The sequence below is a fragment of the Prionailurus viverrinus genome, chromosome A2, assembly GCF_022837055.1.
Source record: "Prionailurus viverrinus isolate Anna chromosome A2, UM_Priviv_1.0, whole genome shotgun sequence".
Classification (NCBI taxonomy): Eukaryota; Metazoa; Chordata; class Mammalia; order Carnivora; family Felidae; genus Prionailurus; species Prionailurus viverrinus.
The window spans coordinates 72499183-72516524 of record NC_062562.1 but is presented as its reverse complement, the minus strand read 5'-3'; the positions used below and the strand labels follow the sequence as shown (position 1 = coordinate 72516524).

The 17342-nt window shown below is 46.9% G+C and overlaps 1 protein-coding gene across 4 annotated transcripts in view; it reads right to left on the bottom strand.

Annotated features, from left to right (window-relative positions):
- Positions 1–17342, bottom strand: part of GLI3 (GLI family zinc finger 3) — a 279910-nt gene that overhangs the window by 10790 nt on the left and 251778 nt on the right. For all 4 annotated transcript variants that reach the window (XM_047849880.1, XM_047849881.1, XM_047849882.1 and 1 more), the window contains 3 exons: positions 7982–8131; positions 6484–6648; positions 631–921 (listed from right to left, as the gene is read on the bottom strand). In XM_047849880.1, the coding sequence (XP_047705836.1) occupies positions 631–921; positions 6484–6648; positions 7982–8131 (606 nt within the window). The remainder of the gene's footprint in view (positions 1–630; positions 922–6483; positions 6649–7981; positions 8132–17342) is intronic.

Below are 17342 nucleotides of genomic sequence, written 5' to 3'. Positions count from 1 at the left end.
TTTTTACTTCTGCACATCCTCCCGGGGCCCCACAGCTTCTGCGGCCCTGCCCCTGCCCCTCTTTAAGTGCTGAACTTGAGGGCCACCCCCTCAGCCTCGCCAGTCACATCCTCAAGTGCGCGGGTGGTTTGTTCCCCCCTTGAATGCTCTCATGCAGACTTGTGTTAAAGACCCAGCACATGGAGTTGTAAATATTTGCCTATTGCTGGTCTGTCTACCCTGCTGGACTGTAAGTGCCTAAAGACCGGGGGCCACGGCTTATTTATCTCAGGGTCACCTGGGCAAAGCACAAGACAAAAAACATGTTTCCAGAAAGATAGAATGGATGATTTTCTGCATTATGGCCCTGCTGAAAATGTAGAGTCATGCCTCTCTACCTGCCACAACAAAGTGGTCTGGCTCCAGATTGATTTAGCTAACCGTTAGCAAACCTTGATGCTCTTTTCTGAGCTCTTCTACACTGATTCACCTTGAGTAAGGAACCCAGGTCTCTGAGCTCCTGACCTCTTCAATCAGAGAGCCCAGGGCAGTGAGGACCCGGGCAGTCTGGTCCCTCCTAATGCCCTAGCTGGCTTTTGAAAACGACCTAGGGTGGCTTGAGGTCAAGCAGAAGGAAAGTGAATGACATACCATGGGCTTCTCTGCCTTGACTGCTTTCACTTGGAGGCATTCTTCCCGCTTTGAGGTAGTGTTGCTGAGGTCCTTCTGCTCACCAAGGGCTCCCTGAGTCTGCCGGCCAGGTGACCTGGACTGTGAGTGGCTGCCGGAATCTCGTGGTGGGGGAGGCCGAGGATGTATGTCCCCACGCTGCTTCTTGGTGACATGAGCCTCTGGGCCATGCACTGTCTTCACATGCTTCCGGAGGGAACTGGGGTCTGTGTAGCGCTTAGTGCAGCCTGGGATTTTGCACACATACGGTTTCTGCCGAAAGCCACATGGAACGAAATAAGAGACGGTTATCAAAGGGATAACGCCCCAGCCCAACAGTCTTGTGGGTGCACACCGTATCTTGAATTCCTTCAAAAGCACTGCCGCAAAGCTGTGACGTGTTCAAATACCTCTACGTACTAAGTGTTTAATAAAGGCCATCTGAATACCGGTCAGTGAATCTAGCTTTAATAGGCTATTCTTTTAGAGAATGTGCTAGGAGAGCGAGGAGTGCGTAACTTGCCTGTATGTTCTTGGAAACATTTATCCTGAGAGTAGGAAGAAGTATCCTGTGTCACGGTAGCTACTCAATAGGTATTTGAAGATGATGGTAACACAAGATGGTGGTAGCGACCACCATCTTCTTCTAAGAAGAAGGCTTAAAGACACCTGTCACCTAATCAGAAGAAAGCTATATGCCTTGGGGAGGGTCTGTGTGAAGAAATTCCTTAGGGATGTCCTGGTTCTCAGACCAAAAAAATCCCTACAGCCTTTGTGGAAATGTGCTCTCTATACACAGGCATAATTTTAAAACATTGCCAACCCCTCTTCAATGTTAGAGATCATGAAAATATGCCCGTTTGGGTGGCATTACCACGGTCTGGGATGATCAGGGCTCTGAATATCCAGAACCTTTCAGATTTTCAAAGCTCTAAAGCCCTGTTAGACCGTCTATGAAAGCTCACTCACAAACTGAGAAGGGCTGTTGGATGGTGTCCTGGACATGAGAGTTCCTGATCCAGGCTTTGCTCTTGAACACTGAGGCCTGTGAATTATTTCATTTCCTTTGTGGGCCAGCGATCAAACCTACAAATGCTGTCATTAAAAAGTATATGGATGCTTATAGCTAAATTATTCACTGAAATCACAGAATCACTGTCACCAACTCATGACCAATATCAGAACTGAGATCTTGTTTACCCGGCTTGAAATATAATATATGCATGAGTGCTTATATGAGTAGATGTCTATGTATATCAGAAGGTAAGCTATTAGGTAAGTGATAGTCATAAAAAGCATGATTAATGTAATGTACCCATTATATTAAAAAAGATGTCCTGTCTTAAAGAATGTATGTGTCTAAAAGATGCTTTTTCACTAAAAGCCCAAGAACAGACTGAGTGCTACATAAAACGATGAAATGTCCTAATGTAATAAGTGAAGACTCCGAAAATTATCCCGAGAGACTTCACCTCCAAATTTGCGATTCTTTTGGGTAGAATTGATTCCCATTAACTATGAATTACTTCTATTCAGAGGCTTGTGTGATTTGCAGCATATATATAATGAGACGAGCACATCAAATTCTATGCATTAGGGACAGAAGAATGGCTCCAGTGATCAGGGCCATTACCTTATAGTGTTCTGACATCGGCCCTGTGCCTGCTCACCTCACTGCCGTGACAGACTGTTCCATCAGCGGGAACACTGGGATGTGTGGTGCAGGTGTCAGGGAGGGGTTGGGCCGGGGGAGGGCACACAGCCAGGCCAGCACTTTGCGTCTGAGAAGCTCCTGTTCCCATAAATATATGCATGTGTATACTATGGGTTAGCTGGGAAAGGAGGACACAGCTAGAGATGGAGAGTCTACGCTTCCAGGACCGACAGCACCTACAAGTACATGTGGACCCATCCATGTGCCGTTGTGTGTGAGCATACTCACTATCCCCTTAAAAAAAACCATCAGAACACGGGTTCAGGAAACTTAATGCGTTAACGAAAAAACACATTAACCCAATTATGTGGCTTCGCCTCCAAATTCAGTTGTGATCAATGGCTGAGATGAAACAGAACTGTAGGTGAAGATAAATGTTGCCGGTCTCACGGTCCGAGATAACTCAACTTCTGCCATGGCTGTCTTCTTTTTGACCCCCTGAACCGAAGGTACTTTGTGAAAGCCATGGATACTTTTGTGTACTTGACTTTGTAGAATTTACCCAACTAGATTTTTCAATAAACATTTCGTGGTCCCTACTCTATGCAAGACTCTGTGAACACAAAGTTATATACCGCAGGATTTGATGTCAGAGGATATAAAATATGCAGGAGAAATATGACAGCATGTAATTATCACCAGGGTAAACTCTGAATGGTACAGAATGATGTGGACACAGGGGAACCATTTTTCAGTTGGGGTGATTGGAGGAGGCATCGTTTATTAAGTTTTTACATCTGGGTATAATGCCCAGCTCACTGGGTCATGGTAAGGGTTAAACAGGACAACATACACGAAATGCTCACCCTGATGTGTTGCACACAGTAATTACTCAATGAACAGAACTTTATTAGGGGGAGGCATTGCAGCTGGGTCCTGAAAGAAGAACAAGATTCTGAGGGATAAAAATGAGGGAAGGGGATGCGAAAGAAAAGCCAAGGTCCAGAGTCAGGACCGCTTCGTGCACAGGGGCATGGCTGTCAGTGCCATTCATGGCCACAAAGGTAAGAGGTCAAGCCCCAGTGACAGCAGGTACAAGCCCAGGGAGTCTAAACTTTCCCTAAAGGTAAGAGGGAGCCATTGGAACTTTCTGGAGAAGGAGATACAACCGAGTCAGACCCCAAGGAAACTTGTTTGGTGTGGCTTTGGGAGGACATAAGCTATGTGGTCTGGAGGAAGGGTCCGTGGCAGAGGTCACTGCTACGGCCCCACATGGGTGAGGCAGCCTGGGGGTGGGTGGGGAGGGCCAGACTGGCTTCTAGCCCACGGTATTCTGTGCCGAACGTGGAACGGCAAGGCGCTGTGTCACCTAACTAGCTCTCCCTATTTGTTTAGCGAATGAATGAAAGTACAAATAAGAAAGCAAATAAGTGAAAGAAGATATCTAGGATTATCTAGGACCGTCTTATGACACAAATCTAGACTTCCTGGACAAACTTAATTTTGGTGGATGTGAAAATGTCCATCATTCGGAAGGCCCAAGACTTGCATGCTCAAGGCTGTTAATTTATTTTAGATAAACTGTTCCACCCTGGTGAAAGAGAGGACTGACCGAGGTATCTATTACTCTCCTAATGGATAAACTTTCATACAGCATCACACTTTTTACCTCACAGAAGTGTACAAGCTTAGCTGTAATGCATTTAAGCATAGCAAACTGCGGGGCACATATTTCAGGTCCATAAGAAAGACACAAAGCTGCGTAAGTATGTTTGTACATGTGCATACCACTAACCTTAACACACTCACTGCCCCAATTTCTCCATAAGAACAGGGGTGGGCCCTGGGCCCTGGGCCTATATACTATAGGGATGAATGTCTTCTAAATTTCTAGTCATAATTGTGCGTGTATATATATATATATATATATATATATATGGAATGCAGTTAAGTATTATCATTTAATTCTAAGTTAATCGCATTCCCTAAAACATTTTAAACTGAGATATAATTCACACACCATTAAAAGAACACTTCGAAATTGCACAGTGCAGTGGCATTTTGTACATCCGCAATCTTGTGCAACTGTCACTACTATCAATCAAATTCTAGGATGTTTTCATCATCCCCAAAAGAAATCCTTACCCTATTCCCTTCCCCTCAGCCTCTGGCAACCACTCATCTGCTTTCTGTCTCTATGGATTCGCCTAGACTCCCTGGAGGTTCTCACAAAACAAGTACAGTAGGTGACACTACAAGAAGTGCGGGTAGTAAAAGCTTTTTTATTATTTTTTAAAATATTTTCCTTTGTTTATATTTGAGAGACACAGAGAGAGACAGAGCATGAGCCAGGGAGGGGCAGGGAGAGAGGGAGACACAGAATCCGAAGCAGGCTCTGGGCTCCGAGCTGTCAGCACACAGCCCGATGCGGGGCTTGAACCCACGAACCGGGAGATCACGACCTGAGCCGAAGTCGGACGCCCAACCGACTGAGCCACCCAGGTGCCCCTGTAAAAGCATTTTTGACGTGAAAATATGGGTATGTGGGATCTCCCCCAAAGCATCCTCAAACAGTTGACTAATAATGAGATTCCAAAGGATGCAATCTCCTTAGTCCACCATGACCCTTTCAAAAAGAGTTCACACATGTGAACCTGCACATATGAGCTTCAGTGTGAGTGTGCTTTTAAGAAAGTGTGGGGGGCGCTTGGGTGGCTCAGGGGGTTAAGCGTCTGATTCTTGATTTCTGCTCAGGTCATGATCTCGCGGTTGCATCGGACTCTGTGCTGACACTGCAGAGCCTGCATGGGATTCTCGCTGTCCCTTTCTCTCTGCCCTTCCCCTGCTCGTACTCTTTCTCCCTCTCTCTCAAAATAAAGAAATAAACTTAAAAAAAAAAGTGTGGTTAATCTCTTCAGAGATGTTTTTGCTCTGTCCCTTAAGCTGAAGGGACATTTGGCAAGGACCTTAAAGCCAATGGTCCCTGAGCTGAAAGGTCAAATGCTCCTCTCTCACACACTGCAACCGCACTGATGACGTGCTTAGTGGGGCAGAACGATGTCTCCTGTTGACAAATTCTGGCCAGCCATCGCATTTTTACCCAAAACGTGAAGAGCTTTTTTGTTCATCTCTGGATTCATTCAAGAGAAGGCATCACAGACAAGTCAGAACTTGAGCTAGACCTTCAAATAGAAGCTGGAGGCCTACAGGTAGACATGCATTAAAACACAGGCAAAACAGGGGCACCCGGGCGGCTCAGCGGGTTAAGGGTCCGACTTGGGCTCAGGTCATGATCTCACAGTTCATGGGTTCAAGCCCTGCATCGGGCTTTGTGCTGACAGCTCAGAACCCGGAGCCTGCTTCGGTTTCTGTGTCTCCCTCTCTCTCTCTGCCCCTTCCCTGCTCGTGCTCTGTCTCTCTCAAAAATGAATAAAAATTAAAAAAAAAAAAACAACAGAACGTAAGCAAAATAGTTTGGAATCATTTTCATTCTTACGCTCCTTCTGACATTTTGGGGGGATAAGTACCTACAAATAACAGCAACACAGCGGGAACCACCCATTAACCATGGGGCTTTTATTCAATATGCTGTCTTAAATGACTGACCAGCAACCATTCTGGCTTGCTGAGAATAGCTCTCCCAAGATCCTCTGGAATTGAGAATGTCTGGAAATCCTGTTTAGCCAAGGCTGGTTGCCCTGTGAAAGTCTTTTTGGATATAATGCATTTAAAGATACCACCTGGAGAAAGCAAACAAAAGTGGCTGTCTTAGCAGTAAGCTATCAGCTGTCAGCACACTGCTTCTGATCTATCCTGGGTGCTTACAGGGTCGTCTTCTGCATGGATCCGTGCTATTCCAGGCGGAGCAAGCGATAGCAATGCCACAGTTAAATGCTCCGACTGTTTGACCAGTAGGTGGCAGTTCTGAACAACGTGAGACTAGTCAGGGGTTTGAAGTTCCCTCCTGATCTGCATTCCGCGGCAAACCAGGCCCCTTTTCAGCCCCTACCTCTGAGGCTCCGGGCCCCCACCTGCAGCCGCAGCCAGTGCACGCTCATGCTGGGGTTGGCAGACAGGAAATCAGACGGGATGGGCCTCCCCTCCGTGTGCATTGCCCACGAGGGCTCTTTGTTTGCACCACGAGCTCTGGGCCCAAAGAATGTCTCGTGGAGGAGCCTCACCTCATTGGAATGCGTCCTGTTTTGGTGCTTGGCGCGATCGGAGGCATTTGAGAAAGCCTTGTTGCAACCTTCGTGCTCACAGACGTACGGTTTCTCTCCAGTGTGGGATCTCAAGTGCGTTTTCAAGTTTTCTAGTCTCGAGTAGGCCTTTGTGCAACCTTCAAACTGGGGACAACAGGTAAATCTGCATTACTCCACACAATCCCGGCTTATGCCCAACAGTCCCTCAGAGTTGATGAAAGACTGACGTCTGGAGGGTCAGCAGCTTTTCAAAACCGAGGAACAAAAGTCCACTAAACTCTGCATTTATTGGGATTCAGATGGGGCTCAGTGCAGTTCAAGAGACTGCATTTTCTGGGCTAGTAAAAGTCCTGGAGGTCTTTTTTTTTTTTTTTTTAATAGACCACTCAATGTGCACAATGGGTTTCATTATCTGCTCACTGATCTCCTCAAATTCCCACTGATTTTAGATTCAGCACAAAGTTCACTAATATGGCTTTGTGTCCACACAAAGGCACGGAATTTGATCATGTTTGTAAAGGGCCTTTAAGATGTAAAGTGCAGGGCTGAGCAGTGCCCATGTGTTTGGAGGCACCTCAGGGAAAGAGGCTGAGTCCCAGCCACCCTGCGGGTCGATACCAGGCCATGGGGACAGACTAGGAAGGCAAAGAAAAACTCTCAAGTCATCTGGGTTATACTTTTAAAAGTGAACTCAAGTGTTTCAAGTCCAGGCTCGCACCTCCTTCTGCCCTCCGAGTCCTCCAGCGTGATGGGCATTTGTGCTGGGGCCGGCATGGTGGTCACATGCTTATTCCCAGTGCCTGCCAGGGCGTCCCAGCCACTGCTGCCCACTTGCCACTCCGCACAGCTGTGCTATCTGATGTGCTAGCTGCTTGCCAGCAGAGGCTGACTTTATATTTACCGTTCTTTAAATTAAATTAAATTAAATTAAATTAAATTAAATTAAGGGGCACCTGGGTGGCTCAGTCGGTTAAACGTCCAACTTCAGCTCAGGTCATGATCTCACGGTCCATGAGTTCGAGCCCTGCGTTGGGCTCTGTGCTGATGGCTCACAGCCTGGAACCTGCCTTTGGATTCTGGGTCTCCCTCTCTCTCGGCCCCTCCCCCGCCTCTTTCTCTCTCAAAAATAAACATTAAGAAATTAAAAAAAATTTTAAATTAAAAAATTATCAGTTCCTTGGTTGCTCTGGACAAGTCTCAAAAGCACCAAGAGGCACATGTGGCTCATGGCCACCTTGTTGGACAGCGCAGACGACTTCTACTGTCCCCCAAAACGTGGCTGTTGCTCTCCACTTCTGGCGATCCCCCCATTTCAGAACCCCTTCTCAGAACTACCGGCATTCAACACAGACCCCTGTGCCTCCAGCCACCCAGCCGCACCCATATCATGTAGAGGCCCGCGGGTGACCCTGAACCCCAACCTGACACGCACTAGTGCCAGATGGCCCCAAGCCAGCAGCCTGTGCCGCACACTCACAGTGCATTTGTGAGGCTTCTCCCCCGTGTGTCTCCTCATGTGCACCACCAGCATGTACTGGGCTTTGAAGGGCTTCTGCTCTCTCGAGCAATCCAACCATCGGCACACGAATTCCTTCTTCTCACCATGAATATGGTCATTATTTATATGCTGGGGGTTGGAAAAAAAAGAAAGGGAGAGAGCAATGCAGGACTCCTTTCTGAAGTCTACAGAAGGGGGCGCAGAAAGTGCCCCAACCGGAGGCCCTAAGGAACATAGGACAATTTTATATACAAGTGATTTTGTGTCAGTTCGTATGTTTCTTAAATAAATCTGTGCACGCTTCATTTCTAAGTAGCAGGAGTCTCCCTGTTCGGAGGAAGCTGGGTGTCCCAGAAATGCCTCTGAAGGTGGGGGGGTTGTGAAATGAGGTGAGCCCGCACATCCTCGCTGGGCCTCTGCAAAGTGGGGGGTCTCATGGTCGACAGAGCAGCTGGGTGCTCCCCAGCTCGCACACGCTCTGGGTCCCGGATTAGCGCTGTGGCTGAGACTGCAGAGAACGGGAACATGTGTGTGTGTGCACACCTGATTCTGCATAAAGGGCCAGCAAAAAACCAAAGCACCTTTTCAAACTACACTTTAGTTCCAATTTGTGGGGTTTTTTCTCGTTGGGTAATAATCACAGACAAACGAACTAGATACTGAAGAGAACCAGGGAGCAACAAAATGCTTTAGTCTCAGGATCCTAGCCTTCCTCAGGGACAAAATAAAGGGATGGCTTCCCTAAGTGCTAAGGTTCTTTCCAGCTCTATGTAATTCTATTAACTTGGTTTTTAATATGAAGATAAATTTCCCTGAACTCCTTAGCAATTCAAAGTTTTCAAATAATGTTAGGCTCCCTGGATTCACACCCCAAGACCCAGGAAACCTAAGGAAGCACCAGAGGCAAAGAAAGTTCTCAACTAGGATCCCATTTAAGTACATTTAAATAAGATGATGATGTGATTTAAGTGTCCAGTTATGGGTTAGTGAGGAAAGCTGGGTCCTGGGTGGAACCTGTTGCTTTTATTCTCTGGTTACCCCACATCCTATTTGCCTTCATTTAAGGCTCTTGCAAGCCCTTTCTGAAACATCCACGGAAACCCCCCACAAATGAATCTGTTCAATGAGAGTACGCTCCCTTTGGGTTCCATGCACTGTGTGCTGTGACAGAACACTTAATTACTTTCTTGCTTAGGCTCTGGCTCCTGAATGAGTGGTCTCCGGGGGCCTGAGGGCAAGATGCCACCCTCAGTCGGCCTTTCTCCGTTCCTCCAGGAGGTGGCCCGCTAGAACAAATGACGTTGGTCCCACTTTCTGGAGTTGAAAAATGGGTGCGGGCAGAGAAAGGCAGTTGCTGTGAACTCTCTGTCAGAGAGTTGAGCAGCTGTCGGAAAGGTGGAAGAACCGAGGAGAGTGGGTGACTGAGCAGAGCACAGCGGGAGACAACCAGGGTCCTCTCAGAAGCACTGCAAGCCACAAGGAAACCACACAGAGTCACTTGGGTCCCCAAGGGTGTAGCAACCCAGGACACACAGACGTGGGTGTCCTCTGAAAAGCCAACTATCCTAAGTACTAGCATTTCTTAAAAGTTATGTATATGAGGGTATGAGGAGAACAGAGGTGCTGGACAGGGGACACCATGCAATCTTCAAATTTATGCTTCAAGCGCCTCTTTGCGGCCCACACCTATCAGCCAGGACTGTCCTGAGGTATGCCAGAGCCCAGCCTTTAAGCCCACGGAACACACAAGGGCTCTGCAAACTCTCCTTTCCAGGGGAAACAGCTGCTGATCACACAAATCCATTCCCTAAACACTGCTCTTGGTTCACTTTCTCCCAAGTCATTGGAAATAAGCTACTTGGATTGAGGTACACGAAAAGAAAAAGGAGACAAGAGGGGAAGGAGGAAGGAGGAGAGGGGCAGGCTGAGCTGGAAAGCTGAATTAGAACCAGGGCTGAGCCTCCTCCTGGAGGGCAGGATCCACATCTTTTAGCTTCTTATTCTCAGCAACAGACCAGTGTCCCTGGCACCTGGCAGGTCCTCGGTAAATATTTGCTGAATTGATTCGGACTCATGTGCACACTGAACTTTCACTGGACAGAAGAGCTTGAACTTGATGCTCCTGCTGATCTAACTCAGCTTCATTTCACCTGGTATCCATACAACATGACTGCAAGTAAAGGGTTCTATTACTTGAAGATAACACACTCTCAAGAATTCAAAAGGATTTGAATGGTATGCAGACGTGAGCTCTACCCTGCTGGGTGGAGTAAGCGAATACAAGGTGAGTTCACTCTATTTTGCATGTACGCTTCCTGGAGAGAACTGAGTGCTTGTTACCCAAGACTCCCAGGTCTCCGAGGGGAGACGTGTGGGGCTACCTGAGCATGAGCTGGAAAATCAGAGTTTTCTGAGTGGATGCTGCATTTAAGCTGAGTCTCAAGTTTTCTAGAAACGCTTTTTCTCATCAATTAACGAACGCTTCCTGTACGATCTGTGACTGCAACGTTTTACTGGTCTCTCATGCGTTTACTGGGGCTGTGTGTACTGGGGTCCACTCCACACCAGGCCCTGTGCCAGGGAATCAGACAGACATGCTTCCTGCCCTAAGGAAATGACAGTCTACCGGAGCCAAGCAGATAATGGCTTAAATTACCATATAATTATAGTTGTGATCAGTGTTATGAAAGGAAGTAAGAGGGTTTTCTAAAAATAATTAACAGGGGGTCTCAAATCTGTGTCCAAAGAGCAGGGTGAGTTTCTTCAATGACGTGGCAAGACCTAAGCGAGGGGCAGAGACCAGCCAGGTGCAGATCGGGAACGGGGTGGGGAGAAAGGGTCAGCACGGCAGAAAAGTGAGACCTGTGGGACAGAACCTGGTGCCTTTGAAGAATAGTGTGAGGAACATGCATGGCAGGAGAGGATGGGTGGATGGGTCTAGCAGACACAGGAAGCTTCCAGCACTGCCACTGCGTGGTGCGGTAAGAAGGTAAGAGTTTCCATGGGCTGGGAGGATGCCGTTGAGGTAGGCGAGCTTGGGCCCACTTGGGATGCAGAGTGCTGGGTCAGATCACCAGCAGCACGACTGCAGGATACAACCTTGGACAGAACGTACGTCCAGAGAGCAGCACTTGGACGCCTGCCCCCAAGGACAGAGTACTAAGGTTAACGGGCCTTACTCGGGGCAGGGAGCTGGAATGAGCAACAGGGGAGGCGTCAAGGGTGGCCAGTGAAGTCAGAGACTCTAGGAGGAGAGGGAAGGGGTCTGTTCCTCTGGGTGAGGTAACTGAGGAGAAGCCAACACCCCAGCAGCCCCCTCAAGTGCATGCCAAGCGACGGAAGGCTCTGAAAGAGAGGTTTAAACCAGAAGGCTGGGAAGTCACAGCAGCGGTCTACAAAGGTGTGGAGGGACCCGCTGCAAAGCTGGAAGAGAGAACTGACAAGGAGCTGGAGAGCACAGTGACTAAAAGATCCCTTTTTCTATTTATACCTCAACAACTCTCATCGATCTTGGCCTCTGGGACGATCTCTAACCCGGGGATCCCATGGAGATCAGCCATTGGATCCCCACATGGGGAGGGACGTAGAAGAATCTGCACCAGGAAGTAGAAGCGACCTCACTTTCCCAAAGGTTAGCATCTTGGGGATTTTCCTTCTTGGTCCCTGTACAGGAGACCTGAGTTCCATCTCATATGCTTTTATAATTTGCTGAAACTGCTCGAGTGAAAACTTGGAGTGAGACCACAAGTTATTTTTCTTGAAATGAGATCCTACCACCTCAGCCGGCAGGGCCCAGGTCCAAGTGCTGAGCACAGGACGTAATCAATTACTCTACAGAAATACGGATGCATCCTTCTGCCTGCTTGGGCAGCTCAAATACATTTTAAACTGAACACATTTCCTGGCCCTAGATTTCAAGTGAAAATTCAAATTCTAAGAAATCATAGATTTTACATGTCCATGGGTCCTAAATATTTACGTTTCTTTCCCAAGCTGCTTTGGCCTCTGTGGTGAGTGTCCACAGGAGGGCTCATCTTAGGGCGGACCCTATGCTACAGTGGGAAGAGTGCGGGGTGGGCATCGGAAGATGCCCCCCAGATCAATTTCTGATGAGCTGTGTACCTTTGGACAGCTCAGTTCTCCCACTTGAACCTTGGTTTTCTTGTCTGTTAAATCTTGGTGATGAACCAGAGATCAGGTGTCGGCAAACATTATCTGTAAAAAGCCAGACAGTAATCTATTTTAGGCTTTGGTGGTCAGAAGTTTGTAGGCACTCAAACTCTGTCGCTGTTTTAGGCGAACGGCCACAGACAACGTGTAAGTGAACAGGTACAGCTGTTTATCCTTGACACTGAGCAGTTCACATGTCAAGAAATATTCTTAAAATTTTTTTCAAGGGGCGCCTGGGTGGCTCAGTTGGTTGAGCGCCTGACTTCGGCTCAGGTCGTGATCTCATGGTTCATGAGTTCGAACCCCGTATCGGGCTCACTGCTGTCAGCACAGAGCCCACTTCAGATCCTCTGTTCCACCTCCCACCCCTGCCGTGCTCTTGCTCTCAAAAACAAATAAAACATTAAAAAATATTTTTTTTCAACCATTTAAAACTGTAAAAACCATTCTTAGCGCAAGGGCTGTGCAAAATCATGCAGTGGGCCAGACCTTACCCGTGGGCCATTGGTCTGCTCACCCCTGATTAGGTGATTTCAGTCTCTTCCTTGGACTAGCAGAGCCCATGACATTCTTTTAAAAGTTTTCTTTATTTTGAGAGCAAGAGTATGAGCAGGGGAGGGGAAGGGAGAGGGAGAACAAGAATCCCAAGCAGGGCCTGTGCTGTCAGTACAGAGCCCAATGTGGGGCTCGAACTCATGAACTGTGAGATCATGACCTGAGCCAGAATCAGGAGTCAGACGCTTAATTGACTGAGTCACCCAGGTGCCCCAGAGCCATGACTTTCTTGGTCAGGCTGGCTCTCAAGCCTGAGGAAGTAAAATTAGAGGGAGGGAGGTTTCAGTGCAGGGAAAAGAAAAAGACATGGGAAGGAAAAAAGCCAGGATCCTAGGCTAAACAAGGGAGGGACCTAGGCCAGACAGACTCCCCCTGCATCGTGATCCTAGGATGGGGTGGATTTTGCTCACCAAAATCCCAGGTAGCTAAGAAGGCTATACAGAGTGAATTCTTAACATTCCACAGACAGAATGATCCCATGTGAAGCTGGCCTGAAATTCAATGGGCATGTGTTTATTTGTGGTTTCATTGAACATTTGGCTTCCTCGCAGTGAAAACGTTAATCAAATATATAAATAATTTAATTGGGAGGGAAAATAATGCATGATTAAATTCCAAACTAATCCAACACAAAGACATGCAATTTGCCAGAGGCCCAAGCTCCAGAAAGAGATAGATGGTATAAATTACGGTGCTGTATGTCAGCTCTCTCAGCCGGGCTGCTCAAAACTCTCCCTGTCTGAACAAACAGGATGGGGATGCCAGGACTAGGCAACTGCCCCGAAAAGGCCGGGTCCCACCACACAGCCTCTCCATGATTCCATTTTCCAAGCGGTGTTGTAAGCCTTTGCCTCCGGAAATTGATGGCTGATGAAACAAATAATACATCTGAGGTGCCCAGAGCAAACCAGCCAAGTTGCTGTTTCCCCACTGAGATGTGTTTGCAGCAAGGTGAGCCAGGACCAGGCATGCATTCCCGTCTTGTCTGCTCCCCGTGGAGCCTCGGGGTGCAGAGGAAGGTGGGAGAAGTCTCTCTGTTGTCCGCCTGGCCATGGAGGCAACCAGCTACTTGCATCAGCCTCGGAGGCTTCAGTGCTGTGGGAAGAAAGACCCCAAAGGAAAATGGGGGAAGGGAAGCTTTTCTGTCACCATCAGCAAAATGGAAGCCACAATGGACTTCACGAAGCTAATCAGAATCCTTTCTTCTGGCTTCGTTATTTCACTCCCAGTAAAGAGCAGGCAGTTCCTCTGCAGTCTAATTGCTAACCCTTCAGATGAAATGCACGCGTGTGGTCTATCGACCCCGAATGTTCGCGGCTCTCCAAATAAAGCTGCTATTCAAGCGGTTCGTGAACCTTGGAAGCACACTGGTGCTTTCTATCTGCCTCCCTCTCCTTCTGCCAGATTCCCCGCCGATTCCCACTCAGAAAGCACAAGCTTTCTAGATGGGTAAGCAGCTTCCATCTGAGCAACCGGGTGCGAGGTGGGTGTGGAAGCTTCTCTCATCCCCGTTCAAACTCTGCCAGCGTAGCACACTGGTCAGCAGACAAAGTCCTTACATCAGGGGTGCCTGGGTGGCTCAGTCGGTTAAGCGTCTGACTTTGGCTCAGGTCATGATCTCACGGTTCGTGGGTTTGAGCCCTGCATTGGGCTCTGTGCTGACAGCTCTGGAGCCCGCTTTGGATTCTGTGTCTCCCTCTCTCTTTCTGCCCCTCCCCCACTTGCATACACTCTCTCTCTCTCTCTCTCTCTCTCTCTCTGAAAACTGAACATGAAAAAACCTGTTTTTTAAAATTAAAGTCTTTAAATCAGATAGCTCCTTAACATCAAGAAGGTAAACTCCCACTGTCGTAATGAAAATGTTACTGTTACACCCACTGAAAACCAGGGACAGCAGGAAATGTAAAAACTTGGGACCCAACCCTCACCATCATGTCCACATGGCTCCCCTGTGCATATACCTTACACACCAGTCTTTCTGTCAGTTTCTACTGTTTCTCAGATAACACAGAATCTTGCCACCGATGTAAAAGGCTTCCACAAAGTGCGCTCCCGCCAAGTTTTTCACAGCACCGGGTACGCGTAACAAGCGGACCGCACGGTCTTCAGTAGAACGGCGCTCAAGTCGGATCTCTCTCCACACAAACCCATGTACGTAGGTATGTACAAACACATACATGGAGACACACATACACAGCACCCCTGCCTTGACGGAAAAGAAAATAAAGACTCAGAAAGTAGTGTATCTCATATACGAATGCTCAAGACAGTGGAACTTGCATTATGGGCTTGCAGGTGGTTGGGTTCACTGAAGCCTGGCGACTCTTTCTGATTCATCCCTTTGCTACATTTCTCTGTTATCTTAACCCACGAACACTCCACTATTTGATGCCATGATCTTATTTTATTTTATTTCATTATTTTTTAAATGTTTGTTTATTTTTGAGAGACAGAGAGAGAGAGAGAGAGAGACAGAGCACAAGCAGGGGAGGGGCAGAGAGAGAGGGAGACACAGAATTTGAAGCAGGCTCCAGACTCTGAGCTGTCAGCACAGAGCCCAGCGTGAGGCTCGAACCCAAAACTGCAAGATCATGACCTGAGCCGGTCAGACACTTAACCGACTGAGCCACACAGGTGCCCCTTCGTGTTTTAAAACTGAAGGAAATAGAACCGAAACCCTGCCTTCTCAGAAACTAGAAATGTTCAATTCTAAATCTTTTTGCATGGCCACCAGGTGAGCTCATAACCTAGGCTTGAGCCGGTGAATACATTTAACAGAATTCAATCATTTATTAACTTTTAGGGATTTGCTGAGGACGTAGGTTAAGGAGGCCCCCTATTCTGGTAGAGGATGGGCTATAAGCAGCTAAACAATTTTAAATAAGCTCCATTTTCAGTTTGAATCTTGACTTTATATTATTGATCTATAACAGCTGATCCTTGAACAACACAGGATTTAGGGGTGCCGACACCGTGCACAGTAAAAAATCCACATGGAAGTTTTGACTCCTCAAAAACTTTACTGGAAGCCTTACTGATATTATGTTAATATTATGTGTAATCAGTCAATTAACACACATTTTGTATGTTATGTGTATCATATACTGTCTTTTTACAATAAAGTAAGCTGGAGAAAAGAAAATGTTATTGAGAAAATCGTAAGAGAAAATACATTTATGGTGTTGCACTATATTTCTCGAAAAAAATCCACATATAAGTGGACCCACATGGTTCAAACCCATGTTGTTCAAGAGTCAAGTGTACTATCTCTTAGTAGTCCAGAAATATTTCTGCAAAAGAGAGAGGAAAAAATAATTTATAATGGATTAAAGCTTAATTTTCATTAAAGCTGATTTAAGAAACTGAAATTGCTTGTCTCCAAGAAACTGCAAGAATCCTTCAAACCTTTCATCTGAAAGGAGACATATGTCTTCTTGTTTTGTGTATTCTGTCACACATGGGCCATTGCTGGAAAGTTGTACAACTGTCGTGACACAGATTCCATTAGCAGTACCCTATGTTCGGATTTCTAACAGCATTGCTAGGCAGAAGCAGAAAAAGGCAGCAGCCTCAGACTATCAGAGCTGAAATAGGCCCTTTATCTCTACACGCACTTTAATTTTAGATAAATAAAATAATTCAAATGGTTTTGTTGGCACCCATCAATCTTCCTAACAGTATGTGATGCTTGCTGTAGGAGGGATCTCCACGAAGACCTCACAACACAATTGTTTGAATCCATGCTGGTTTATACAAGTATTCCAGCCACTTTCTAGTTTTCTGATATAACTAAAAAATTACACAGAGAAATATCAAAAGGACTCAACACGTTGGGTAAAAAACAGCATTCTCTTCCTCTTTCTGGTTTATGAATATTAAGAATTAGGTAGAGATAAAAAGGAAAAGTCCGCTTCCTGGTTAAGACGGAATAAACGAAGGGGCGCCCAGGTGGCTTAGTCGGTTGAGCGTCCGACTTCCGCTCAGGTCATGATCTTGTGGTTCGTGAGTTTGAGCCCCATTGTCAGGCTCTGTGCTGACAGCTCGGAGCCTGGAGCCTGCTTCAGATTCTGTGACTCCCTCTCTCTCTGCCCCTCCCCTGCTCATGCTCTCTGTCTCTCAAAAAATAAATAAACATTAAAAAAATTTTAAAAAAAGGAATAAATGAATGGAGTCCTTCTGACAGGTATTCAAATCTTGTCTGTTTCAAGGCACAAATCTGTAACAAAACTATTTTCTTTTATGTGTGAGGAAGACAAAGTTCTTTAAAAGAAGGCAAATGTCAGACAAAGGGCCTCGCAATGTTGCAATTAGACAATGGAAACTAACTTAAGATACCACCCTCAGTGCCACCCTGACCCCGTTGGCTGGAGGTTATGCTCCACGCACTGGAGCTCCATCACATTCCCCCTCAAAGTGAAAGGAATGATGTTCCGACACCTGTTACGACGTGGGTGAACCCAAACAATATGCTAAGTGAAAGAAGGCAGTCACAAAAGGACTCAGATTGTATGATTCCATTTATACGAATGCCCATAATAAATAGGCAGGTCTCTATAGAAACAAGGTACACTAGGGGTGCCTTGCTGGCTCAGTGGGTAAAGCGTGCGACTCTTGA